General features: G+C 46.2%; 1 protein-coding gene across 2 annotated transcripts; it reads left to right on the forward strand.

Moving 5' to 3' along the window:
- The first annotated feature begins 278 nt into the window (after window positions 1-278).
- FXYD5 (FXYD domain containing ion transport regulator 5) lies at window positions 279-12,469 on the forward strand. 2 transcript variants are annotated; one of them, XM_063112702.1, is made up of 9 exons: window positions 279-396; window positions 1,082-1,142; window positions 2,987-3,067; window positions 3,922-3,978; window positions 5,407-5,505; window positions 8,727-8,801; window positions 9,870-9,899; window positions 9,979-10,053; window positions 12,150-12,469. In XM_063112702.1, exons 2-9 carry the CDS (start codon window positions 1,082-1,084, stop codon window positions 12,197-12,199), a joined length of 528 nt encoding a protein of 175 aa, XP_062968772.1. In that variant the 5' UTR covers window positions 279-396; the 3' UTR covers window positions 12,200-12,469. The 2 variants fall into 2 exon arrangements, with proteins under 2 accessions (XP_062968772.1, XP_062968773.1); XM_063112703.1 differs by lacking the exon at window positions 8,727-8,801.
- Window positions 12,470-23,549: the final 11,080 nt, after the last annotated feature.

Below are 23,549 nucleotides of genomic sequence, written 5' to 3' on the forward strand. Positions count from 1 at the left end.
GTCCCCCGCTTCCCCTTCTCATCCTCCCCTCCCCGAAGGAGCCCCCCGACCCCGGCCCTGCCTGCCCCGCACCCCATCCCCACCTCTCCCAGGCCGGGCGTGGAGGCCCCCGCTCCGCCTCCCCCTGCCCCCCGCGCCCTCAGCGTCTCCCCCTCCTGCTCCCACCGCGGGCTCCGAAGCCAGGAAACCCGAGAGGAAATGACTGAGCCGCTCTCGGTCCCCGCCCGGCTGCGCGGCCGCCCGCGCTCCCCTGGCCACACCCTCCGCCGGGACTCAGCTCCCGCCGCTCGCCGCTCCCCGGGAGGCTGCCGGCTCGCTCGGGACCCCCGGCTCTGACGTGCTTCCCTCCTCCGCCCCAGCTCCATCCGCCTGCCTGTGCCCAGGGCTCGGGCTCAGGTGGGTACCACACTGGCCCCTTCTGTGCCTGTCGTCCCGCATTCACGCTCACTTCCCTCTGCCGCCTCCTCTGTACCCCAGCGGGCCGCACTGCTCCCCTCCCTCCTGCCTCAGTCTCCCCAGCTCCCCCGTCCCTCCAGGGCCGGTCCCCCTCAGATCTACCCGGACCCTGTTCTCCCGTCCCCGCAGCGCGGCCCTGACACAACTCACTTTTTCCTCTGAGATCAGCCGCACGTTACTCCCTCTTCCTCTTCCCCCTGCCGACTCCCCGCCTCTGGCCCCGCAGGGAGAGGACAGGTCCCCTGCTCTACTCTGCCACGGACCCCTCCTTGCGCCCTTCGCTGTCAGTCCGAGTGAGGGGTGAGTGCCCGGCTGCAGGAGCAGGAGGTGCTTTTCCGCCTCACGAGTGTCCCCGTGCAGTTGCTGTTGCCGAGAGGCCAATTTGGTCTGACGCTTCTTATTTTCTTTGGGGACCTACAGGAGAAAGAGGGGGTGGCGTCTTGGGACACCCACCTCTGACACCCCTCCCTCCGGCCCCCGAAGCCAGCTGTCAGCCCTGGCAGGGGGTACTTGAAGCCAGAGGCCCCTGCTCAGGGTAGGGAATGGGGCTGCGGGGATCCTCGGGGGGCCCCAGACCTTCCTCATGTGGCATCATGGCTGACCCCACCTCCGGCTCGCCCCATAGATGTCGCCCTCTGGTCGCCTGTGTCTCCTCACCATCGTTGGCCTGATTCTTCCCACCAGAGGTAAGACCCCGCCCTGTGTGTTGCTGGGTGGGTGACTGGTGAGTTGGGGTGCTCCGGCCCACCCCCTCACCCCCCTACAGAGCCGGCACCAGGAAGTGGGGATCCCTACGCGGGGGCGGGGTTACGCCCTCTTTGGAGCTCTCAGACTTGGGTTGCCGCTTCCAGTGAGTCTGGCCAGGGCCTGTCCTGCTGAGCGTCCTCCGGCCACCTCCAGGAAGAACTCGCTGCGTTTGGTTTGGCGGGAAGATCGGTGTCAGTTTTCTACTTGGCAGCCAGGAAACCTGGGCTCCCAGCAAAGCGGATCCCTGGATCCCCTGACAATCCACAGTTAGGCAGAGGGGTTGAGCCCGAGCTAGTCCAAAGACTTGGAGACATCTCAGTCTTGCCTGGGAAGTGTTTCCCCAGGGCTGCACCTGTGGAGGGTATTTGCGGGTGCTTTCTGCGTGGCAGGAGCTGTGTGCATTAGCTCTTCTAGGCTTAGGCTCTGCTCTGCGAGTGTGATACAGGTTGCCATGCCCTTTTACGGGTGAGGAAACTGAGGCTCAGCAAGGGGAGGTGCCCTGTGTCAGAGGCTAGGAAACGGAGGAGCTGGGATTTCAACCATCCTGCCTGCCTCCAGAACCCAGAGCACAGGCTCCATTGATGGTGCTCGCATTTCTTTTTGATAAAACGATGCGCATGTATTCTTTCAGTCATTCGACAAATACTTGTTGAGCACCTACTATATGCCAGCTCTTCTTCTATGGGCTGGGGAAACAGCAGTGAATAAATCAGGAGGTCACATTCTAGTGGGGAAAGACAGACAATAAACAATAAATCAGTAAAGTATACATGACACATGCTATGGAGTATTATTAAAAATAGAGAGTAGTGAGGAGTATTTACACAAGGTGGTCAGGGAAGGCCTCACTGAGAAGGAGACATTTGGGCAAACACTTGAAGGAGATGAGGGAATGAGCTTTGCAGGTATCTGGGGATGAGTGTTTTCTGGTGAGTTTGAAGAACAGCAGGCAGGCCGGGTGGCTGGGCTAGGGTAAACAAGGCTGCCTGCTGCTTAGCTCAGTTGGTTACAGCACAGCCTTATAACACCAAGGTCATGGGTTCAGATCCCCATGCCCACCAGCCAGGCAGGCCAGCACCCCCCACCCCCCAAAATAAACAAGGGCAGAGTGGGAAGAGGAGAGGTCAGAGAGGTGACTTATAGGCCCGGTGAAGACTGAGGTGCAGCCAGGGCAGATCTCTGAGCCAGGAGGGTCTTGACATGGCTTAGGTGTTCACAGTGCCTCTGGCTGCATGTGGGAACAGACTGTGGGGACAGGGAGGGGAGCAAGAGACCAGGGGGGAGGCTGCTGGGATGTCCAGGCAGGAAGGATAGAGGCTGGGCCAGAGCGGGGGCAGCGGATGTGTTAAGCAGTGGGGAGACACTTACCCTGCTCCATCTCATTTCACTCTACCAACAGTGCTGTGAAGAGATGCTGTCATTATCCCCGCTTTGCAGAAGAGGTGAATGAGGTTCAGAGAGGGGGCTTAATTTTGCTCCAAGTCACACAGTGAGGATGTTGTTGGGAGCAGAGTTTGAAACCAGGGCCCCAACTGTCCCCACTAGACTAAACTGCCTCTCCCATCCCACGAGGATGGGTGGGGAGAGTGGACTGAAGGAAGGGTTCTCAGGTATTAGCATAGCTAAAACACTTCCAGGATTGTGGATTGATATAGCCAAAGCTGAATGGTTTCAGCAGCAGACAGGACCTCTAGAGTTGCCCACAATGGTTTCAGAAGGGAGAGTATTGGTGAGAGAAGGGGACCAGAGGCTTCCTCTCAACTTCTTATCCTTGATTCCCCAGGACAGACGTTGGAGGAGGCTACATTCATTTCTACAGTGGACCCAACTACTGTGAATATTCCTGTCCTGACAGAAGTCCCAGGTGAGGAGAGAGGGAAGTTCTGTCAAGATCCTGTCATTGCAAATAACATCAGCAACAAAAATCCCAGACTTGGACCAAACAGGGAAATTTATGGATTTGTGTAGCTAAAAGGTCTAAGGATAAACCTTCAGGCATGGCTTGATCTAGGTGCTGAAATGATGTTATCAGGAACCTATTTCTAGGTTCTATTTTCTCTGTGTTGCCTTCATTCTCAGGTAGATTCTCTTCTTATGGGGCCAAGATATCCCCCAGAGGCCTGAGGCTTCCATCCTACCAGCTAAAAATCCAGGAGAATTTCTCCTTCCCTAATCCAGCAAATATCTCAGTACTGAGTGCCTTTGGTCAGGCTTGGGTTACCTGCACACCCATGAACTGATCATTGTGGCCACAGGCACAGAAAGCTGATTGGCCAGGCCCAGGTCTCCTGTTCCCCTGGATGCTAGCCCCACTGAATAAAGTGGACCAAGAATTAGGGAAGGATGGTTCCCCAAAGTAAGCTCTGGGTGGGGGGGGGGGGAGGTTTAGAGCAGGTGGGTGCTGGTTTGTGTTCAAAAATATTTGGGAAACTGAGTTAAACATGTTTCTATAGTCAGGACTTCTCAGAGTCTTGAGAAAGCTAATTTGCAGTAAGCATTCCCAACAAGGAGCCTCTAGTGTGGTCTCTGTGGGAGGTGAGGTCCTGAGGCAGGGGAGATACTGGCATCACATTTGGACAGTTAGCGAATGGCTGCATTAATTAAATCATTTCCATTATATCGAAATTGAGTTGCTATGGGAATCCCCTGTATCTCCATCTATGGGCCTTCTCCACTTCTCTCCTCTTCTCTCCCTGGCCCCCTGTTTCTGGACTCCAGACACGGTCCAACCAGAACTCCAGCTCACCCCTCAGACCTCAATCCAGCATGCTGATGGTGAGTGGGGCAGAGGGAGGGGTTGGGGAGGTGGGCCTGGGACAGATATAGTTTCCCCTTTTCCTCTGATGCTCTTTGTCTCTGGTCACCCATTTCAATGCCCCTGACCCCAGCTCTGAATCCCATGGTTTACTTTGTGGTCGGGCAGCCAGCCAACTCCATTCAATTCTTAAAAAAAAAAAAAAAGAAAAATTGAAATTGTGAAATATAACATGCATATTGAAAAGTACAAAACCTATAAATGTACAACTTAATGACTTACCCTAAATTGAACCCCTGTGTAGTTTCCACCCAGGTCAAGAAACAGAACTTTGCAAATACCCAGAAACTCCCTGTGTGCCAACCCCATTCGTTTCTTCCCTAAATCTCTTTCTCTTGTATTCCCTTTTTTAAGTTGCACACAATTTTTGAACTTTTTCTTGGAGTATAACATAATTCAGAAAGTGCTTCCCAATTTTTTCAATTGATGTTTAATGACACAGTAGTACATAAATACATTCATTCTCCCTGGAAATAACAAAAATACTGTAAGCAAAACTAACTCCCTTTGTCAACCCCCCCACCATCCTTGTTCTCTCTCCCTGTCTCTGAGAAGTCCCCACTATTAGCATTGAGGGTATAGTTCTCCAGTGATCCTATATCACATGTATATTCCCTGGAGGGAATACCCTGGCTGTGTGGGGGATTTGTGTGAACTTGAAGGTCTCATATGATTGCTCTGCAGCTTGCTTTGTTAGTTCTTGTCAGGCAATAGTACGTTTGGAAGTCCTTTTTACATTACTACATACAGACCCATCTTGTTCTTTTTCTCTGCTGCCTGGTAGTCCACACGTGCCTGTGCTACAGTTCCTGTAGTCACACACGTCTTGATGAATATATTGCTTGCTTCCAGTTTTTACTGCCACACGCAGTGCCACAACGGACAACTTTGTCCCTTCCTCCTTGAGCAAACACATTGCATTCATCAGTGCCGGTTATGGCTCTAAATATTAATATTTTACTTGTCTTAACCCATTCAATCCTCACACAAACCCTATATGTAGACACTACCACTATCCCCACTTTACAGATAAGGAAATAGAAGCTCAGAGTAACTTGCCCAAGGGACACAGCTGGGATCAGAATCCAGGAATCTGGTTGCAGAGCCAGGGCTTTTATCCAAAACACTAGGGGGCAAAGGACATGAACACTTAAACTTGTTTTAAAAGTTACCCTCTCAAGTGGCTTCACCAATTTGCCCTCCCCCAGCAGTGTGTGGGAGAGAGCCCGCCTTTCCCACCCCTACAACGACACTTCGTATATGAACATCTTTGATCTGTTTGTCCCCCAGCCTGATGGAGGGAGCTGATCCCTTGCTGTTCTATAGATCTTCATGTCCCTGAGTCACTCTTTCTTATTCTCACCTCCTTGCTCTTCTGACCTGAGTAGAAACAACACAAAACCAGACCGAGACCCAGACCCAACAACTGACGGGAATGGATGCGCTTCTGACGACAGATCCAGGGACCCACAAGAGTGGAAAGGAAGGTAGAGCCTGGGACTGAGAACCGTAGCCTTCAGTTTTTTGTTTAATTCTCTATCTAGCTCAGCATTTCCCCAAGTACATTTCTCAGAGCACCTGTGTGGGGAATTGTTGATAAATTTTCAAGAAATTTTCTTGGTTTGCACTCAAAGGTTTTTGGGGAACTCTGAGTTAAAGTTAACCATATTTCTTCATGTCAGGACTTCTCAGGGTCTTGGTAAAGCTAATTTTCAGCAAGCTTCCCCACAGGGAGCATCTAGTAGGCAGCGTTTCCTGAACTTGATAGACTTGGGGACCCTCTTTTGTTCAGTCCCCTTCACATGGCTGGTGCTGGGAAATGTGGCTGTGGATGTTTCCTTTGCGTCTGTCTTCTTAATGTTAGAGCAGGAGCTTTTCTGTTGCAACATACAAAAAACCAAACAACAACAAAACAAAATGATTTGTTGGCTATATAAGGTCTGTACAGTCCAGAGGTATCCAGTTTCAGGCATAGCTGATCAAGGAGCTTAGGCACTGTCACCATGACTGAATTGTTCCCTCTCTTGGTTCTGTTGTCTTCATTCTCAGTTGACTTTTCCCCTCTTGGTGGCAAAGATAGTCTCATAGTTCTAAGTTTAGGTCACAAACCCCAGCGGCTAGAGAACATCTCTTTCCTATTATCTCCAGCCCAAGGCCTAGAATTGACTCTCATTGGCCCAGCTGGGGTCATGTGCCTGCACCAATTGGTTCATGTCTGAGCCAATGGGGGCCTGGGTCATCTACTGCTCTGATTGGTCAGGTCTGAGTGTCATACTCTATCCTGGGGCTGGAGAAGGGGGTCAGTCCCGCCTGAACCACATAGACCAGGAATCAGGGAAGAGGTGGTTCCCCTCTAGACAAGTGAGTTAATGTTACCATAAGGTGTAGGAGAGGGGGCTGAGTTGAGATGAAAGCAACAGATGGCCTCTAGTGCCTGTATGATGACACTTATTTGAGGGGCAATCCCCACTGGAAAGTGCTGTTGCTGATGCCATTCCCACAGTGAGAGGCGTGCACAGTTGTGCAGACTGGGCACTGCACAAGAGCACCACCTCTAAGGCCATGACATTCCCCTTGTTGACCTTTATAATTGTTCCATTTTCCCAGTGATGGCAGTAAATCATCTTTTTTTAAAACAATATTACAACAGATGGAAATAGGGTGTCTTGGGGAAGGGAGCTTTTCTATTTTGCCCAAAAGTGCCCTATGGGGGGTGAGGGATAGTGGCTGTGTCCACACTTCCCAATTGATAAAACATTTTCGAATCTCTGCATTAATTTACTCTGAGTCTTTGCTGACCTGAGTTACTCTATGTATTAGTCCATATTCCTGGTTATATACGTCAGCAGAGTCAAGGGGTCATAGAGCCAAGGGGTAAAAGACACAGCAGAGCCTCAGGGTTGCCCAGGGCCTGGGCATGAAAGCCCCAGAGCCTCTATTCCTCCTTCATCTTTGCTTCTCTTGTCCTGGGGCTTCTCTTCTACCTAGGGAGGAAATGGCTCCTGTCATCTTCTAGCTCAGAGCTTCCTAGCTTCACCTAGTATCTTAGTCAGCTCAGGTTGCCATAACAAAATACCACAGACTGAGTGGCCTAAACAACAGGAATTTACTTTGCACAGTTCTGGAGACTGGAAGTTCAAGATCAAGGACATATCCTCATGTGGCCTTTCCCTGGTGTGTGCAGGTAGATAGAAAGATTGGAAGCTAGCTCTCTGATCTCATGGTATAAGGGCACTAATCCCATCATGAGGGCCCCACCCTCATGACCTCATCTAACCCAAATTACTTCCCAAAGTCCCTATCTCTAAATACCATGATATTGGTGGTTAGGGCTTCAACATACGAATTTTGGGGGATACAATTCAGTTTGCAGTACCTAGCTTTGACTCAAAATCCCAACTTGGGATTTGAAAGGTCCCAGGGAAGGACTAGACTGAAGTCACATGCTTCCCCCTGTAGCCTGGGTTACAATTGGGAAACCCAAGGGGAACTGTTCCCAGAAGAAGGGAGGAGTGTCAAGCAGAGAGTTAACATCTGCTGACATTTGCTGAGAGCTTATTCTGTGCTGGGCACTGTGCTAAGCTTTTGTGTATTAACTCATTTAATGCTCACAACCACCCTGTGCAGTGGGATCTGTCATTACCCCCATTTTCCATGGAAGGGAACTGAGGCCCAGAAAGGCTACTCAGTTTGCCATAGGCCTCACAGCCAAAAGTGGCAGAACTGGATTTAAGTTCAGACTATCTAGCTCCAGGGTGCATGAAGACCACACTCCACCATGGCTGGCCCTTGTATTATCTGTGGTCTTGGCATCTTTGTCCCTGCTGTTGATCTGGCTTATACCTTCCTCTGGGCAATGCATTCCCTGAACATCTCATAATCCTTGGCTGTCAGTTCATATTTAGGGGTGAGGTGCTGAGAGAGACCCAGGGAATTCGGGGTCCTCGAGGCAGAATTTTCTACCTGCTGGGTCCACATCAAGGCATCAGACCAGGTGTGGGGGATTTCTCAGTGCCAGAAGGGCACGCCTTTTCTTTTTAAAATTTATTTATTTTTAATTGACATGTATTGATCATATATATTTATGGGGTACAGAGTTATGTTTCAATACATGTATGCAATAGATAATGATCAAATCAGGATAATTAGAATATTTGTAATTGCAAAATTTTATCATCTTTTTGTGATGAGAGCATTTGAGCTCCTTTCCTCTAGCCATTTGAGGACATTCAATAAATTATTGTTAATTATAGATGGGGGAAGTGTTTTCTTTAGGACATTAATTTTTCTTTTTTTTAAGAGAGGAACACTTTGGTATTTTTGGTCTGGGGGCCGAGATGATATTCAGAATGTTTTGCAACAGGCTGTATAGCTGGGCCAGGATCCTGGATGTCGCACTGCCTGGCTGTGCCAGGTGTTACCCTTTAGCTCCTGGATTATAGAGAGGGGTCGGGGTCCCTTGGGGGTTTGGGCAGCTGGTCTTAACCTGGGAGTGCAGGCTGATTTCAGTATTTCAATACCTGCTTTATAATAAGTAAATACTCCAGGGGTAGAGTGGGGTACCTGGCCCTGCACACCAAATGTGTAGATGTGGGAGAGGAGTTGCTCCCAGATATGGAATTTCAGTAATGTCCCTTGTTTCTCCCTCCACAACTCACTCCTGCTCCCCACCATCCTCTGGCTGCTCTCTCTGCCCATCCCACTGAAGACACCACGATGCTCTCCGAGAGACGATCCCCAGGCAAAGACGCCAGGATGTACCCCCAGACCCCCAGGCCACCTGGTCAGTAACTCCATTCCCAGACTAGAAACAGCCTATTTGCAATTCACTGTGTATTTCCAGCACCTGAATATGGCCCAGCACACAATAGTCCTCAGTAAACATGTGTTAGGTGAATAAATGACTTCAAACCTAGCAGAGAGTGGGCACACAATAAATTGTCTGAATATGTGAATGAATGCATAAACAAATGCTGCATACATACATATAAAACTCAATGGTTTAAAATGATAATCACTTATTTACCTCTCAGTTCTGCTGTTTAGAAATGTAGGCTGTGTTCAACTGGGTGGTTCTTCTGGTGTCAGCTGGACTTAACTCTTGCTCTGAGATCAGCTGTGGCTCAGCAGGGAGCTCTGTTTTTTTCCCAGGGGCACCTTGATTCTTCCCCTTGAGGTCTTATCCTCCACTTTCCATCCAGTCAACCCCCAATGCATGAATGGAAATGATATGTCCACAGGTCACAGAGTCCATCCATCCACTTATTCAACAAATATTCATTGAGCACCTCCAGTGTGCCAGGTGCTGTTCTAGGTGCCAGGGATATAGCAATGAACAAGACAGACACAATCTCTGCTCTCCTACAACTGGCATTCTACTGATGGGAGAAAGACAACAAATAATAATCATAAGAATTATATATCAGGTGATTTTAACTTGCTATCCAGAAAAATAAAGCAGAGTTAGGGTTAGAGAGTGACTGGGGAGTATTTCATGTAAAGGACCAGGGAAGACCTCGCTGAGAAGGAAGTGGAGGTCGGAGCTATGTGGATGTCTAGGGAAAGAGTTTTCAAGGCAGAGGGAACTGCTGGTGCAAAGTCCCTGAGATGAGCAGGTGTCTGGTGTGTTCAACATCAGGGAGGCCAGTAGGGCTAGAGTGCAGTGATGAGGGGGAGAAGAGGTTAGAGAAGTTATGGGAGCCAGATGTGTGCCATGGCAAGGACTTTGGGTTTTATTCTAAGGGTACCAAAGCTGAGACACAGGTGAACCCTCTTGCTGACTCTGCCTTTCACTTATTCACTCCACAAACCTTTGCTGAACTCTGACTTGCTCCTTGTCTGTCCCCTCCAGGTTTGGGTGAGGACAACCCCTTCTTCTATGGTAAGTTACCCATGGGAAGATGAGGGGCAAGGAAGGATGAAGGTCTCTCTGACTATACTCTCCATTTTTCTCTCTACAGATGAGGACACTCTCCGGAAACGGGGGCTGTTGGTCGCAGCTGTGCTGTTTATCACAGGCATTGTCATCCTCACCAGTGAGAATGGGGGTTAGGTGGGAAGGGCACCAAGACTGGGAGTGGAGAAGCTTGTACTATGACTGAGGATTGAGTTCTCAAAGGCCCCTGGGCAAGTTGTTGTAAATGAGGTATCTGTTAGCTATATTTTCATACAAACTACCCCTGGATTCAATGGCTTAAAATGATTACCATTTATTTAGCTCTCAAGTTCACAGTTTGGAAATGTAGGCTGGGCTCAGCTAGGAGGTTCTTCTGGTCTCAGGTGGATTTTCTCATACATCTGAGGTCAATTGCAGGTCAGCAGGGAGCTCTTCTTCTAGGGGCACTTTGGCTCTTCACCTCATGGTCTTACCCTCCACTAGGCTAGCCTGGGCTTTTTCACATGGTGATGTGTCAGGAGTCTAAGACAGAGAGAGAGAGAAAGAAAGAGAGAGAGAGAGAAAGCATGAAGGCTCAGAACTGGCTACTATCACTTCCACCATATTCTATTGGTCAAAGCAAAACAAAAGGCCCAATTTCATTCCAGGAGTCAAGAAATAGACTCCACCTCTTGATGGGAGGCGAGGCAGTCACATTGCAAGGGACATAGATTCTAATAGGGAGGGGTAGAGAATTGTGGCCATTTTGGCAGTCAGTGTACTACACCAGGGGTCACAGCTCACTGTACATAGACCTGGAAGGGAACAGGGCTAGGTGGGGAGGAGGTGAATGAAGATCAGATGCCTCATCTAGATAAGATGACCCCACCCTCTCAGAAAAACAAATATAGGGCCCTGGAGCTGCCAGACTAGCCACTTTCTCAAGATGATGCAGCACCCCAGGACTAGCAACATCAGGAGCTGTTATCACCATAGCTTGCATGCGTGAGGGGAGGTCATGGCTGTGCCAGGACCTGGTGAGAGATAGAAATACTGCAGGGGCCACTGGCAGGAGCTGTGGCCCCAGGGAGAAGTCTCCAGCTGCTGCCTCACTGTAACCCAACCAGGAGGGTGTGGAGGTGGAGGGGGTCAGATACTGAAACATCTCTCTCCTCCTGCCTTTCTACCTCCTGCCAGTGGAGGTAGAGGGCCAGGGGCCCAGAGGATGTGGCAGGTGAAATCAGAACTGATTCCTCATGATGAGAAGATGATAAAAACCCAGGTAGAGGGAGCAGCAAGTGCAAAGCCCCGGGGGCAGGAATGAGCTGAGCATGTGGCAATAACAGCAGGAGGAGGCCAAGGTGGCCAGGACAGGGTAAGCCAGGGGTTGAGTAGAAGAGATGAGGCCAGAGAGGTGAGGGGCTCGGGGGGTGGGGGGTGGCAGCCAGGACACAGGTAGATTGCTGTTTTCTGAATTCCCCTTTGGCCTCTAAGATCCCCTTTCACTCTCTCTGGTCCAGCCACCTGGCCTCCCTACTGTCCTTTGATCCCATCTGTGCCCTTCTACCTCAGGGCCTTTGCACTGGCTATTCCCTCTGCCTGTGACATCCTTCCTCCAGATGTCCACGTGGCTCCCCCTCACCTCCTTCAGGTCTTTGCTCAAATGTCACCTTCTCAGTGATGCCCCCCTCATCATCCTCATGAGGATGCCCCAGCTCCCAGCCCTCTCTGCCTCCTTCCTGGCTGTACTTTTCTTCATGGCACTCACCACCATCTGACTTAGCACCATCCGCCTGTTTGACTTTGTTAGTTTTCTCGTTGTTAGTCTGCCTCACCAGAAAGTCAGCTCTGCAAGGGCGGGGATTTTTTTCTTTTTTGTTCCCAGTGCCAGGCACATAGTAGGTGCATAATAAACATGTGCTGAATGAATAAATAATACTAGGGTACTTCAAAAAGTTCGTGGAAAAATAGAATTAAAAGATAGTACAAATCCTTCCCTGAACTTTTTGAAGTACCCTCATACACAAAACAGTTGGAGTTTTCAAAGGGCTCCTCTGTGTGTCTATGTGGGAAGCTTTTCCCTCAGGGACCTTTGCTCTGGCTGTTCTCACGTGTGTTTCTCATTCACCTGTTTATAAAGTTGCTTTTGAGCTTCCTAAGGGACAGGATTGATCAGTCTGGGTCCCTAGCATCCAGAGCACACACCATAATCAATATTGTTCCAACTCTTGACTGAACCACTTCTTTCCCCCACAGGTGGCAAGTGCAGGCATTTGTCCCAACTATGCCGGAATTATCGCAGGTGAGTCTATCAACTCGAAGGCACCCCAAGACCAAGCCCCTCGCCAGCTCACCGCGCCCAGCCTTCTGCCTCCCCTCGATGAGCCTACAGAATGGTCAGTATAAGAAGCCCAGCCTGAGAGGGAAGACACAGATGGATGGAGCTGGAGCTGGAGCTGGGGCCGGTGGCTCAAGCCCCCTACCTTCCCAGCCCTGCCTGCTGTTGCAGGCTGCCCGGCTCCCCAGGCACTGCCACTCGAGTTACCCACTCTGTTCAGTCAAAAAGTAAAAGTAAAGCAATGTGGTCCTTGCCCCATGGTCTCTGCTCATTCATGACAAGGGGGTAGAAGAGAGAGGCAGGGCTGGGCCCAAGCCCCCTGAGGAGTGAAGTAAGGGGCCACGCACTCCCAAAAGCCAAGGCGGGTAATAACGTGAAGGAAGCCAGCCTGGTGGAAGCAGGGTGGCAAGGGTGTGGGGTGGGTGGTGGATGACTCTGGATTCTGCCCACAGGCAGTTTGTAGCCCCTGGTCTGGTCCATGTGCAGAGCGTGGTATCCAATGCCAGCTCACTCCTAACATTGGCGGGGTTTGGGCAAGCACGAATGGTGGTCTCTGGCCCATGGCAGCCCCCTTTCCTTCACACTACTGGTCCCTCCTGCACTTCAAGATGCCTCACACATGAGTGTGGACACCCTAGCCTGCATGTCCAAGCTCCATTCACACCCCTGACACATAAATGGCAATCTCTGGGCCACCTCTTGGCTTAGAGATGTGTCCACCAAAAAGGCCATGTAGACCCTGGTGGGGGACCTGGAGCATGGTCAAGAAGGGGCCTAGGCTCTGGTGGGCACATCTTTAAGGCCCTTGGGCTCCATAGCCATGGAAGGGGCTCAACTAGATTAGGCCAGAGCAGGCCTTCACAGGGCTTAGGGCAGAGACCTCTACCCAGGTTTAAGGATTGTGCCAAAGTAAAGAGACGAGACATTGGTCACAAGGTGGTGGAGTGACAATGTTTTACAAACTTCAGGTCACAGCCAATTCATGGTTACAAAATCAGATAAGTGGTCCATAAGTAGCATTAAGTAAAAAGAAAAATAAGTAATAAAACAGAAAAGAAAATATCAGAGTGCATCACAAATGATAAATGTAGTATTTTAAATATATAATATATATTGTTATATACATATATGTATATTATATACATATGGGAGCATACTAAAAATATTTTACTATCGGTACCTACCACCTACTTATCAGAACAGATGCCTAACTGATTAGGAAGGAGTGTCATCTATATATATGTATATATTCATATATAATGTATTGTATCTATTAAATTGAATCATTTGAAGTATTACCATTCAAATATTTTCGACCTACAAAAATAGCAATTTCATATGGCTTAACCTAGTGATATACAGAGTGCTGATGATGTAAAATGTATGTCATACTGCAGATCACTTTTTAAAAACATTGAAAACCACTGGAGAAAGGGGGCATGTAGGTCATGGTAGGGAAGAAAAATGGCTTCTTAAAACAGGAAATGCTGGCAGCCACGTTTGTCCCCTGACTGGGTAGCCAACCAGCATGTGGAAGATGTTTCTAGTACAGTATTTCCTAAACTTCAATCATCACATACCCTCTTCACAATTTTTGCCACATTTTCACCCTACCTGTACTATTACTCACTTTTTAAAAAGATCAACTCCCTTTATAACTTAAATAAGTTTATTTTAAAAAGCACAGTCAAGGCCAACCCATGGCTCACTCAGGAGAGTGTGGTGCTGATAACACCAAGTCAAGGGTTCAGATCCCCTTACCAGTCATCTTTAAAAAAAAAAAAAAAAAGGCATAGTCATATATGGAAAATTAGTACTGCTTGATATAAAATGAAGATAGCCATAAAGATAAATGCAGTGAAAACAGATGAAGAAAAAGTTATATTGCATTCTGGCTGGACACTGAGTTGTTATCCAAGGGCTCTGAGCCAGGGGCCAAAGACTGCTTTGTTGTAGGGAGACCACCGAGTATCAGGGGTGTCATCATTATGCTACTGCCCAAAGAGAATGCAGAGTTTGGAATGCTCCAGACCACTCTCTGCTGGTGTCGCCCTCTTCTGGCACCAACTGCAAGTTTGAGGGTCCCCAAGACCACCCTTGGGTTTGACAATTCTCTAGAAGGACTCACAGAACTCACTGAATGCTGTTATATTTGCAGTTACAATTTATTATGGCAAAAGAAAACAGATTAAAATCAGCCAAGGATAGAGATACACAGGCAAGAGTCCAGGAACGTCCCAAGCATAAAGCTTCCAGTTGTCCTCTCCCAGTGGAGTTGCAGACAGCACTGACCTCTCCTGGCAATGATGTATTGCCAACCAGGGAAACTCACTCAAGTCTTGGTGTCCTGATTGTTTATTGGGGCTCAGTCACATAGACACGGTTGACCACCCCATATGGCTGACCTTAGTGTCCAGCCCCTCTGGAGGTGGAGCTGATACTGTGTGGCCCAAGGCCCCCATATAAACAAAGACACTCTCATTGGGCAGAACATTCCAAGGGTTTAGAGATTACATTCTAACAGCCAAGGGCAAAAGCCATACCTCTCCTTGGATAAGGTTAATTCTTTACTACCCAGAGACTTTCTCTCTCATACTGTTCGATGGGTAAAGAGTATTCAAGCATGATTTCCTTTCTGTTGATGTGATTCAATGTGATTTAATATTGTTTGGTGCCTAAAACTACCTTATGTATCACCACATCGACGTAGGAAAACACCCGACAGCCTCCTTGGGCAGAACAAGGGCAGCGCTAACTAGGGTGTGACTGGCGGATCGGCGCTCAGTGTCCATTCCCCCTCCTTCCATCTTCCCATGGGGCTGAGATGAAAAAGCTAGTACTAAGTTTTCCAGATGCCCTCTGAGATGGGGTTCTGGATGTGGATTTAGCTTTGCTAATTAGAGGCCCTCATACGAGATTTGAAAAACCCAGAGAGACCATCTTTCTGCTTACCTGGCTATTTTCTGTGGGCTAGCATGGCTGTGAGAGTGTCGAGTTTTTGATCATATCATTCCAGTGTCCAGTCACTAGCCTTGAGGGCATTAAGAAGAAGTTATGCACATAAAAAATATTTAAATGGCCAATAAGCACATGAAAAGATGCTCAGTATCATAAGTCATCAGTAAAAGACAAATGAAAATTACCATGAGATACCACCACACACCCACTAGAATGGCTAAAATTAAAGACTCCAAGTGCTGAAGAGGATGTGGAACAGCTGGGATTTTCATACATTGCTGGTGGGAGTGTAAATGGGTACGATCACTTTAGAAAACTGGCAGTTTCTTAAAAAAGCAAATGTATACTTACATGACCCAGCAATTCAATTCTTAAGTATTTATCCAGGAGAAATGAAACCATATGTTCACACAAAGGCTTGTATAAACATGAATGTTTATCGCAATATTTGTAATAGTAAAAAATTGGAAGTCATCCAATGTTCATCAGCACATTTGAGTGGATACAAATCGTGGAAGGAAGAAATACTGGTGCCCACAACGTGGATGAGTCTCAGAAGCATTATCCTGAGTGAAAGAAGCCAGATGTAAAAGAGCACAGGCTACACGATTTCATCGGTATGAAGTTCTGGAATAAGCAGAACTAATTGTTGGTGATAAAAAGTCAGAATAGCAGCTGCCTCTACTATGTCAGCAGTGGTGGGAGGGGGGATGTTGACAGTGAAAGGGCATAAGGAACTTTCTTGTACCCTGACAGTGATGCAGATTATAAGTCCATACCTATTGGTCAGAACTGATTGAACTGTACACTTAAGATTTATATGCTTTACTATGTGTAAGTTATACCTGAACATGAAACACAATAAAATTGAAATCAAACAGGCAGTTCTTTCCTGGCTGGTGATGATTTCCTAACTCCTGGATCTCAGAAAGAGCCACAGGATTCTGAGGTTGACCTGGACAGTGGAGCCTCTGTGGGGTGATGGGAGAAGCTCCCCGGGCAGGTGAGTTTGGTCATGTTCTGGGAATCATCTGCAGAGTCTTAGCCTAGAGCTCACTACATTAGCCTTTCCAAAGAGCTTGTCAGCCTCTAATTCCCCATAGTAATCCATATTATTTTTGCTTAAAATTGACAGTCACACATAAGCTCAAAATCTCAGTGGTTACAACAAAGGTTTGTTTTTCTCTCACACCACATGTCCATCACGGGTCAGCTGGAAGCTACGAGGGGACCCAAGCTGGTGCCACTATCAGAAGTGTTTCTGGTGTTAAATAAAAATGATAGGAGGCCATTGTTTTAGACAAAGTCTCTGCACTAGGCCCCGAAAGACCAGACTAAAAATCAAAATGGATTCACCCATGCTAAAAGTTCCACGTCACCAAACTCAAACTAAGTTGTTGTCTGACTTTTCGAGAAATCAGTAGAGGGTGATAACAGCCAATTTCCCAAACATGCAAGTTTAAATCTTCAATACACATGATGGTGAAGTTCCCTCTGTTTTAATCCTTATGCAAGAGAAGTAATAACCTGAAGTATCCTGGTGTTAACCAGTCAGTTGTTTTTCCATTGATCCATCTTTCTGTTCCTGCCTTACGAGGAAAGTAACTTGAAAATGACCAATCTGCTTTTTGTTCTGTTTCTGTTTATTTAGCCTTTTTTCTGTCTATAAAGCCACCTGTTTTACACAGCTCATTGCAACACTTGTATTCTATTTCATGGAATAAGTGTTGCCTGATTCTAGAATCACAATAAAGCCAATTGAGATTTTTTAAAGTAAAGTCCTTTGACACTGGTTATCATGACAGAAGGAAAAGAAAACAAGGTGAGACACACACTGGCTCTTATAGCCTCTACCGGCAAGGGACACTCGCCATTTCTGCTCACTTTTTCATCCGCCAAAGCAAATCACACAGCCACATTTGAGTTCAACAGGGCAGGAAACTACAATCTTTTTGTAGGGAGGGAACTGGATATTGACGAATAGTAGTACAGTTTACCACAAAGGATATTTGTTATCTCCCACTGCAGGAATTCTGGAGGCAGAAACTGTATTCAGCTACAGGAGACATAACTATAAACAACAGTGATGTAAACAGTTAATTTGTTTCTTTCTCACATAACAGAACTTTGAAGTGTGTAGTCCAAGTCTGAGGAAGGGGTTCCTTTATGTAATAAGGAACAAGGTTTTTGCTGACTTGCTGCTCTGCCACCCTTAGCTTGTGGCTTTAAGCCTCAAGATCACAAAACGGCTGCAAGAGCCTCAGCTACCATGCCACATTCCAGAAAACCAAAGCAAGAGGGAAAAAAAAAGTGTGGGGGAGGAAAGCCACCACTAGATGATTCAGCTCATTTTAAGGAGACTTCCCAAGATCCCCTCCTAAAGACGTCTACTTATTTCTGACTGGCCACCTCTATCTGCAAAGAAAACTGAGAAATGGGGTCTTTTTGCTGAATCTATGACACCCTGAATATCATCAGGGAAAACAATGGCCTCCAGGAATTCATTGATATGGTGAGGAAGATGCTGAGCTTCCCCCAAATCAGGAGATGGGGCTCAAGCTATTTTTATTCAAATCTGAATGGAAAAGATAACTCTTAAGACTGAGGGCTGTTAAGACTTCTAGGGGACAGCAACACTCAATCTCAGACTTGGAAAAGACCTCCAGAAACCTTTCCAACAGCGCCTCCAGTGCTCCCAAAAGGCCGCTCATCGGCTGCCCAAACCCTTTCCAGATAACACACCTTTTTCTGGTTCATCGTGGTCTGAACTGAAGCCTCCACCTCCCCCACTCTTACATCAGGGGAGAGATTTCTTGCCAAGAGCTAATGGAGTGGCTCATATAATTCATCCAGCCTCCTGAGTACAATTCTGTCAAGATTCTTGTTTTGGAAGAATTGAGGCCAACTCCCATTAACTGGAAGGAATCTGCTTTTATCATATGAAACTAGATTGAACTTTTCTTGGGTTGTCAGGAAGGACCACCAAAGATAGCTTTATTGAGGTGTTCCTGCTTTTAAGGCAGTTGGTGGGTCGAAGACATTAAACAGGATTTGAAACATGTCCTCAGGCGGCTTTGTAATGTGTTGACTCAGCTACATTACACTACATTTCCCAGAATTCCCTTCCCTCTATGCCTGTATGTTTCTGGTTAGGGTGGGCCATAAGGGACATTCTTGTGGGAGATTTGCTGGGTGGTAGTAAAGCAGCAGTATTTTTGTAGCTTACACCGGTTGTTCCTTATCGGATGGCTCAGGTCATTAGTGTAAAGCAGTAACCATGGCTGCAATTGTTCCACCTTCCCCAGGATCCTCCTTCAGCTTCTCCAGCTCCTGGGCCAGGTGTGTGTGTTTAGCCCTGTGATAAAGGGCCCCGTCTACAGCAGGACACCTATACCACCAAGGTCAAGGCAACTAGGACAGACACAGGGTTCAGTCCATTGTTGTGGACTCCAGCTTGTGCATGTAGGTTCCAGCTTGTTCTTGTTCTCCCTGACCTTACCTTTATCTTCCCTTCCTGAATTCCTGCCCTGTGGGCTCAGGTTCCAGCATCAGACTCCAAGACAACAACCTGACAGAGACAGCTTTACTAGCTGCCACAATTGTTAAAGGTCAAATTCATGTAACAAATAGTGTACGTGTGTGTGTATGTGTGTGTATTAGAAGTTCAACTTTGCTGATACAGAATTTGGTATTGAGTGGTTCTAGAAGAACAGAATTTTAAGAATGAGTTCTGGGTTTTTTGGAATTGGTTCTCTGATCTAATTAGATTTAAAGTCATTAATGACAGTAAAGATATCGGAAGAATTAATATTGTTAAAATGACCATTCTACTCAAAGTGTTCTACAGATTTAATGCAATTCCTATCAATATACCTACCAAATACCAATGACATTCTTCACAGAAGTAGAAAAAACAATTTTTTTTTTTTTTTTTTTGTCTTTTTCATGACCGGCACTCAGCCAGTGAGTGCACCGGCCATTCCTATATAGGATCCGAACCCGTGGCGGGAGCGTCTCTGCGCTCCCAGCGCTGCACTCTCCCGAGTGCGCCACGGGCTCGGCCCTAGAAAAAACAATTCTAAAATTCATGTGGAACCAGAAAAGACCCCAAATAGCCAAAGCAATCCTGAGAAAAATGAATGAACCTGGAGGCATCACACAACCTAACTTCAAATTATACTTTAAAGCTACAGTGACTAAAACTGCATGGTACTGGCATAAAGCAGACACATAGACCAATAGAACAGAATAGAGAGCCCAAGAGTAAATTCACACTCCTACAGCCAACTGACCTTTGACAAAGGTGCCAAAAATACATATTGGGGAAAAGACAGTCTCTTTAATAAGTGGTGCTGGGAAAAATGGATATCCACATCCTGAAGAATTAGACTAGACCCCTACCTTTCACCATATACAAAAGTCAACTCAAAAAATATTTAATTGTAAAACCCCAAACTATGAAACTATCAGAGAAAACATAGGGGAAACAATCCACTCCACGGGGCCAGGAAAAGATTTTTAAATGACTCCAAAAGCATAAGCAATAAAAGCAAAAATAGACAAGTGGGATTACATCAAACTAAAAAGTTTTGCACATCAAAGGAAACTGTTAATAGAGTGAAGAGACAACCTACATAATGGGATAAAATATTCACAAGCTGTGCCTCTGATAAGGGGTTATTATCAAGAATGTATAAGGAAATTAAACAACTCAACAGCAAAAAAAGAAAAGCAAATAACTCAATTAAGAAATGGGCAAAGGATCTTCATAGACATTTCTCAAAAGAAAACATACAAATGGCCAACAGGCATATGAGAAAATGCTCAATATCATTCATCATCAGGGAAATGCAAATCAAAACAACAATGTGATACCACCTCACTCCAGTAAGAATGGCTATTATCAAATAGACAAAAGAAAACAAGTGTTGGCTAGGATGTAGAGAAAAGGAACACTTGCATGCTGTTAACGGGAGTGTAAACTAGTACAGCCATTATGGAAAACAGTATGGAAGTTCCTCAAAAAATTAAAAATAGAACTACCATATGACTCAGCAATCCTACTACTGGGTATATATTCAAGGGAAATGAAATCAGTATGTTGAAGAGATATCTGCAGCACTATTTACAATAGCCAAGATGTGGAATCAACCTAAGCGTCCAACAACAAATGAATGGATTTTTAAAATGTGGTATATATATATACACAATGGAATACTATGCAGCCATAAAAAAGAATGAAATCCTGCCATTTGCAGCAACATGGATGGACCTGGAGGACATTATGTTAAGTGAAGTAAGCCAGGCACAGAAAGATACATACCACATGATCTCACTAATATGTGGAATCTTAAAAAAAAAAAAAAAAGTTGGTATGTTAGAGGCAGAGTAGAATAGTGGTTACCAGGGACTGAGGAGGGAAAGGGAGAAGGGAAAACAAAGAGAGGTTGGTGAATGGCTACAAAATTACAATTAGGAGGGATAAGTTCTGGTGTTCTATCGCACAGTAGGGTGACTATGGCCAAAGATTAAGTTTTGTATATTACATAACAGCTAGAGGTAAGGCTTTTGAATATTGTCACCACAAAGAAATGATAAATGCATGAGGTGATAGATACACTACCTACCCTTACCTGATCATTATACAACATATACATGTATCAAAATATCCAATTGAACCCCATAAATATACAGTTACAATGTGTCAATTAAAATAAATACATAAATTGTCATTAATGGCCCTGTTTCCAGTGATAAAAGGGACACTGATAGTGTAACTCTAACTGTGGCAAAACAGTTACTCAGATCATCACCAGTAGCCTCCTGTATTAGATTCCTATGGAAGGCAAGGCTCTGTGGGTTAGCCTCCAGTAGAACATTTCAGTAAAAATAAGGAGTGTAATGAGGTTGGTTCGTTGTTTCTAACTGTGCTGGAAAACTTGGGGGGAAAAAAATGATGAGCTCAGAGCTTTAAATTCCCAGCTCAAGTTCTGTATAAGGGACTTGAAAGTTTCTGTGATTGCCCCGAAGGAAACTCTTATTTCTCATAGTCACAGGGCTGAGATTTCTGAAAAGCAGACCCAAAGTCTAATCCTGTGGGTGGCTGAATCACAACAAAAATTGAACTTCCAACGTCACAGGGTCTCTTTTGTTAAGGTTAGGACTTTGCTTGGGAAGTAATCAGATCCTGAAAATTGGGAGGAGCCATATGAGCAGATTCAGTAAAGCTGGGAACCTCAAACCCCTGAATTATGCTGAGTCTTTGCCTATAGAAGCAGTCCTTTCACCCCTACCTGCAAAGGTGACCCTTCTCATATCTGAAGAAACTGTAATGGCCTTCCCTAAGATAGTTGCCTTGCAAGGCACTGGTGATGCTCCTCAGGAGCTAGTCCTACCACCTCTTCTTGCTTCCAGACCTGCAACTAGACTCGAGGCTCAACAGAACCCAGAGGGTGAGGTACAAAGTGTGACCCAGGAGGACATGCACTACACACCCAAATAATTGCCAGTTTCTGTTTGCCAATTCATATCCACAGAAAACTGGGGGATACATGTGGAAATGGTTCTTAAGGGTATGGAATCAAGGTGGAAGAATAGAAAGTGAGATTAGGCCAAATTTACTGGTATTGGCCCACTAAGCAGAGATTCAGTATTTGAGCTTGAGGGGCTAGAAATGGCTCTAAAAGTTTGCTTGGTTGGTTGACTGATACATGGACCCAAAATTGGCCTGCGCTAGGTTGAAATGTTGGAAGTTCTTTGGTATACTGTAGAGCATGAGTCAGTAAACTTTTTCTGTAAAAGGCCAGATAGTAAATGTGTTAGGTTTTATGGGCCAGTCAATTTGTGACTATTCAACTCTCCCATTGTAGCAGAAAAATCCACCAAGCACAATTTATAAATAAATGAACATGACTGGGTTCCAATAAAAATTTATTTATAAACACTGAAATTTGAATATTGTAATTTGATGATCCCTGTTGTGGAGGAGGGTATCCACAGGCTTGGGGAGATTGGAAGGCCAGAGTGGCTTTATCATGCAAAATGTATACATCTACACACCCCGGGAGGGTCTGGGGGACACAACTTTCACTGTAACTATCAGAAATAAACTTGTGAAGGAGAGTCCTAGCATCCTTGAAGAGCTCTAAGGAGGCTCTTCTTTGTAGGTCAGAAATTCTAGAGGAAATGGCTACCACTGAACTGGAATCTCTAAATGCAATAGACATGATGGGACCCCAGGCTGGGCAGGGAATCTGCTGGCACTTATATGCCAAAGATAAGGTGAGCATGGTTACTATAGTGGATAGCAAAGCCAAATTGAGAATAGTCTAATTCACAGAGATCTTTGGCATTCACTAACTTACCATGGTATCCATAGAGATAAAATAGATGGGAAATCTACTAACGTCTTGCCTGATCTAAGTGGGTGAGTTGCAGGTCAAGAGAACAAAAGTCTGATTTGAACAACCAAAACAGGGAGTCATACCCTTCCATCTTTCCCACACTTGAGTCCTTGAGTGAAGAAGAGGCCAGGCCCCCTTGAGGAAGGATCTTATTACACTGCCAAAAATTTATGCTGTTAATCTTCCTCCTGGACTTCTCCAGAGACCTGTGGCCATTTATCATGTGACTGTGCCTTGTGGAAAGGAAATACTCAGACTTTCCAAAGATGACTGGACACTGGGTCTGAACTCATTCTAAGTTCTGGAGAGCCAAAACATCACTGTGATCCACCAGTCAGAGTTGGGGCTGTGGAGGTCAGGTGGGTAATGGAATTTCAGGGAAGGTCTGTCTCACAGAAGGCCTAATTGGTCCCTGAATCCATACTATGGTTATTTCCTCAATGCTGGAATAAATCATTACAATAGTCATCTTAAGCAGCTGGAAAAATTCCAACATTGATTCCCTGACTCATAGAGTGAAGGGTATTATGGTAGGAAAAACCAAGCCGTAGCCACTAGAACACTCTCTACCTATGAATATAGTAAACCAGCAACAACACCATGTTCCTGGAGGAAAGACTACAGAGATTGGTGCCACAATTAAGGACTCGAAAGACACAGATGGTGGTGATTCCCATCAAGTCCTAGTTTAACTCGCCTATTTGGCCTATGAAGAAGTCTGATGACGCCAAGGTCAAGTCAAGGGTTCAGATCCCTTTACTAGCCAGCTGCAAAAAAAAAAAAAAAAAGGAGACAGATGGATCTTGAAGAATGACAGTGGATCATTGTAAACTTAATCAGGTGGTAACTCCAATTGCAGCTGCTGTTCCAAATGGGGTTTGGTTGCTGAAGCAATCAGTGTATCGCCTGGCACCCGGTATGCAGTTTTTGATCTAGAAAATGCATTCTTTTTCTACA

This window comes from Cynocephalus volans, chromosome 10, assembly GCF_027409185.1.
Source record: "Cynocephalus volans isolate mCynVol1 chromosome 10, mCynVol1.pri, whole genome shotgun sequence".
NCBI classification, from domain to species: Eukaryota; Metazoa; Chordata; class Mammalia; order Dermoptera; family Cynocephalidae; genus Cynocephalus; species Cynocephalus volans.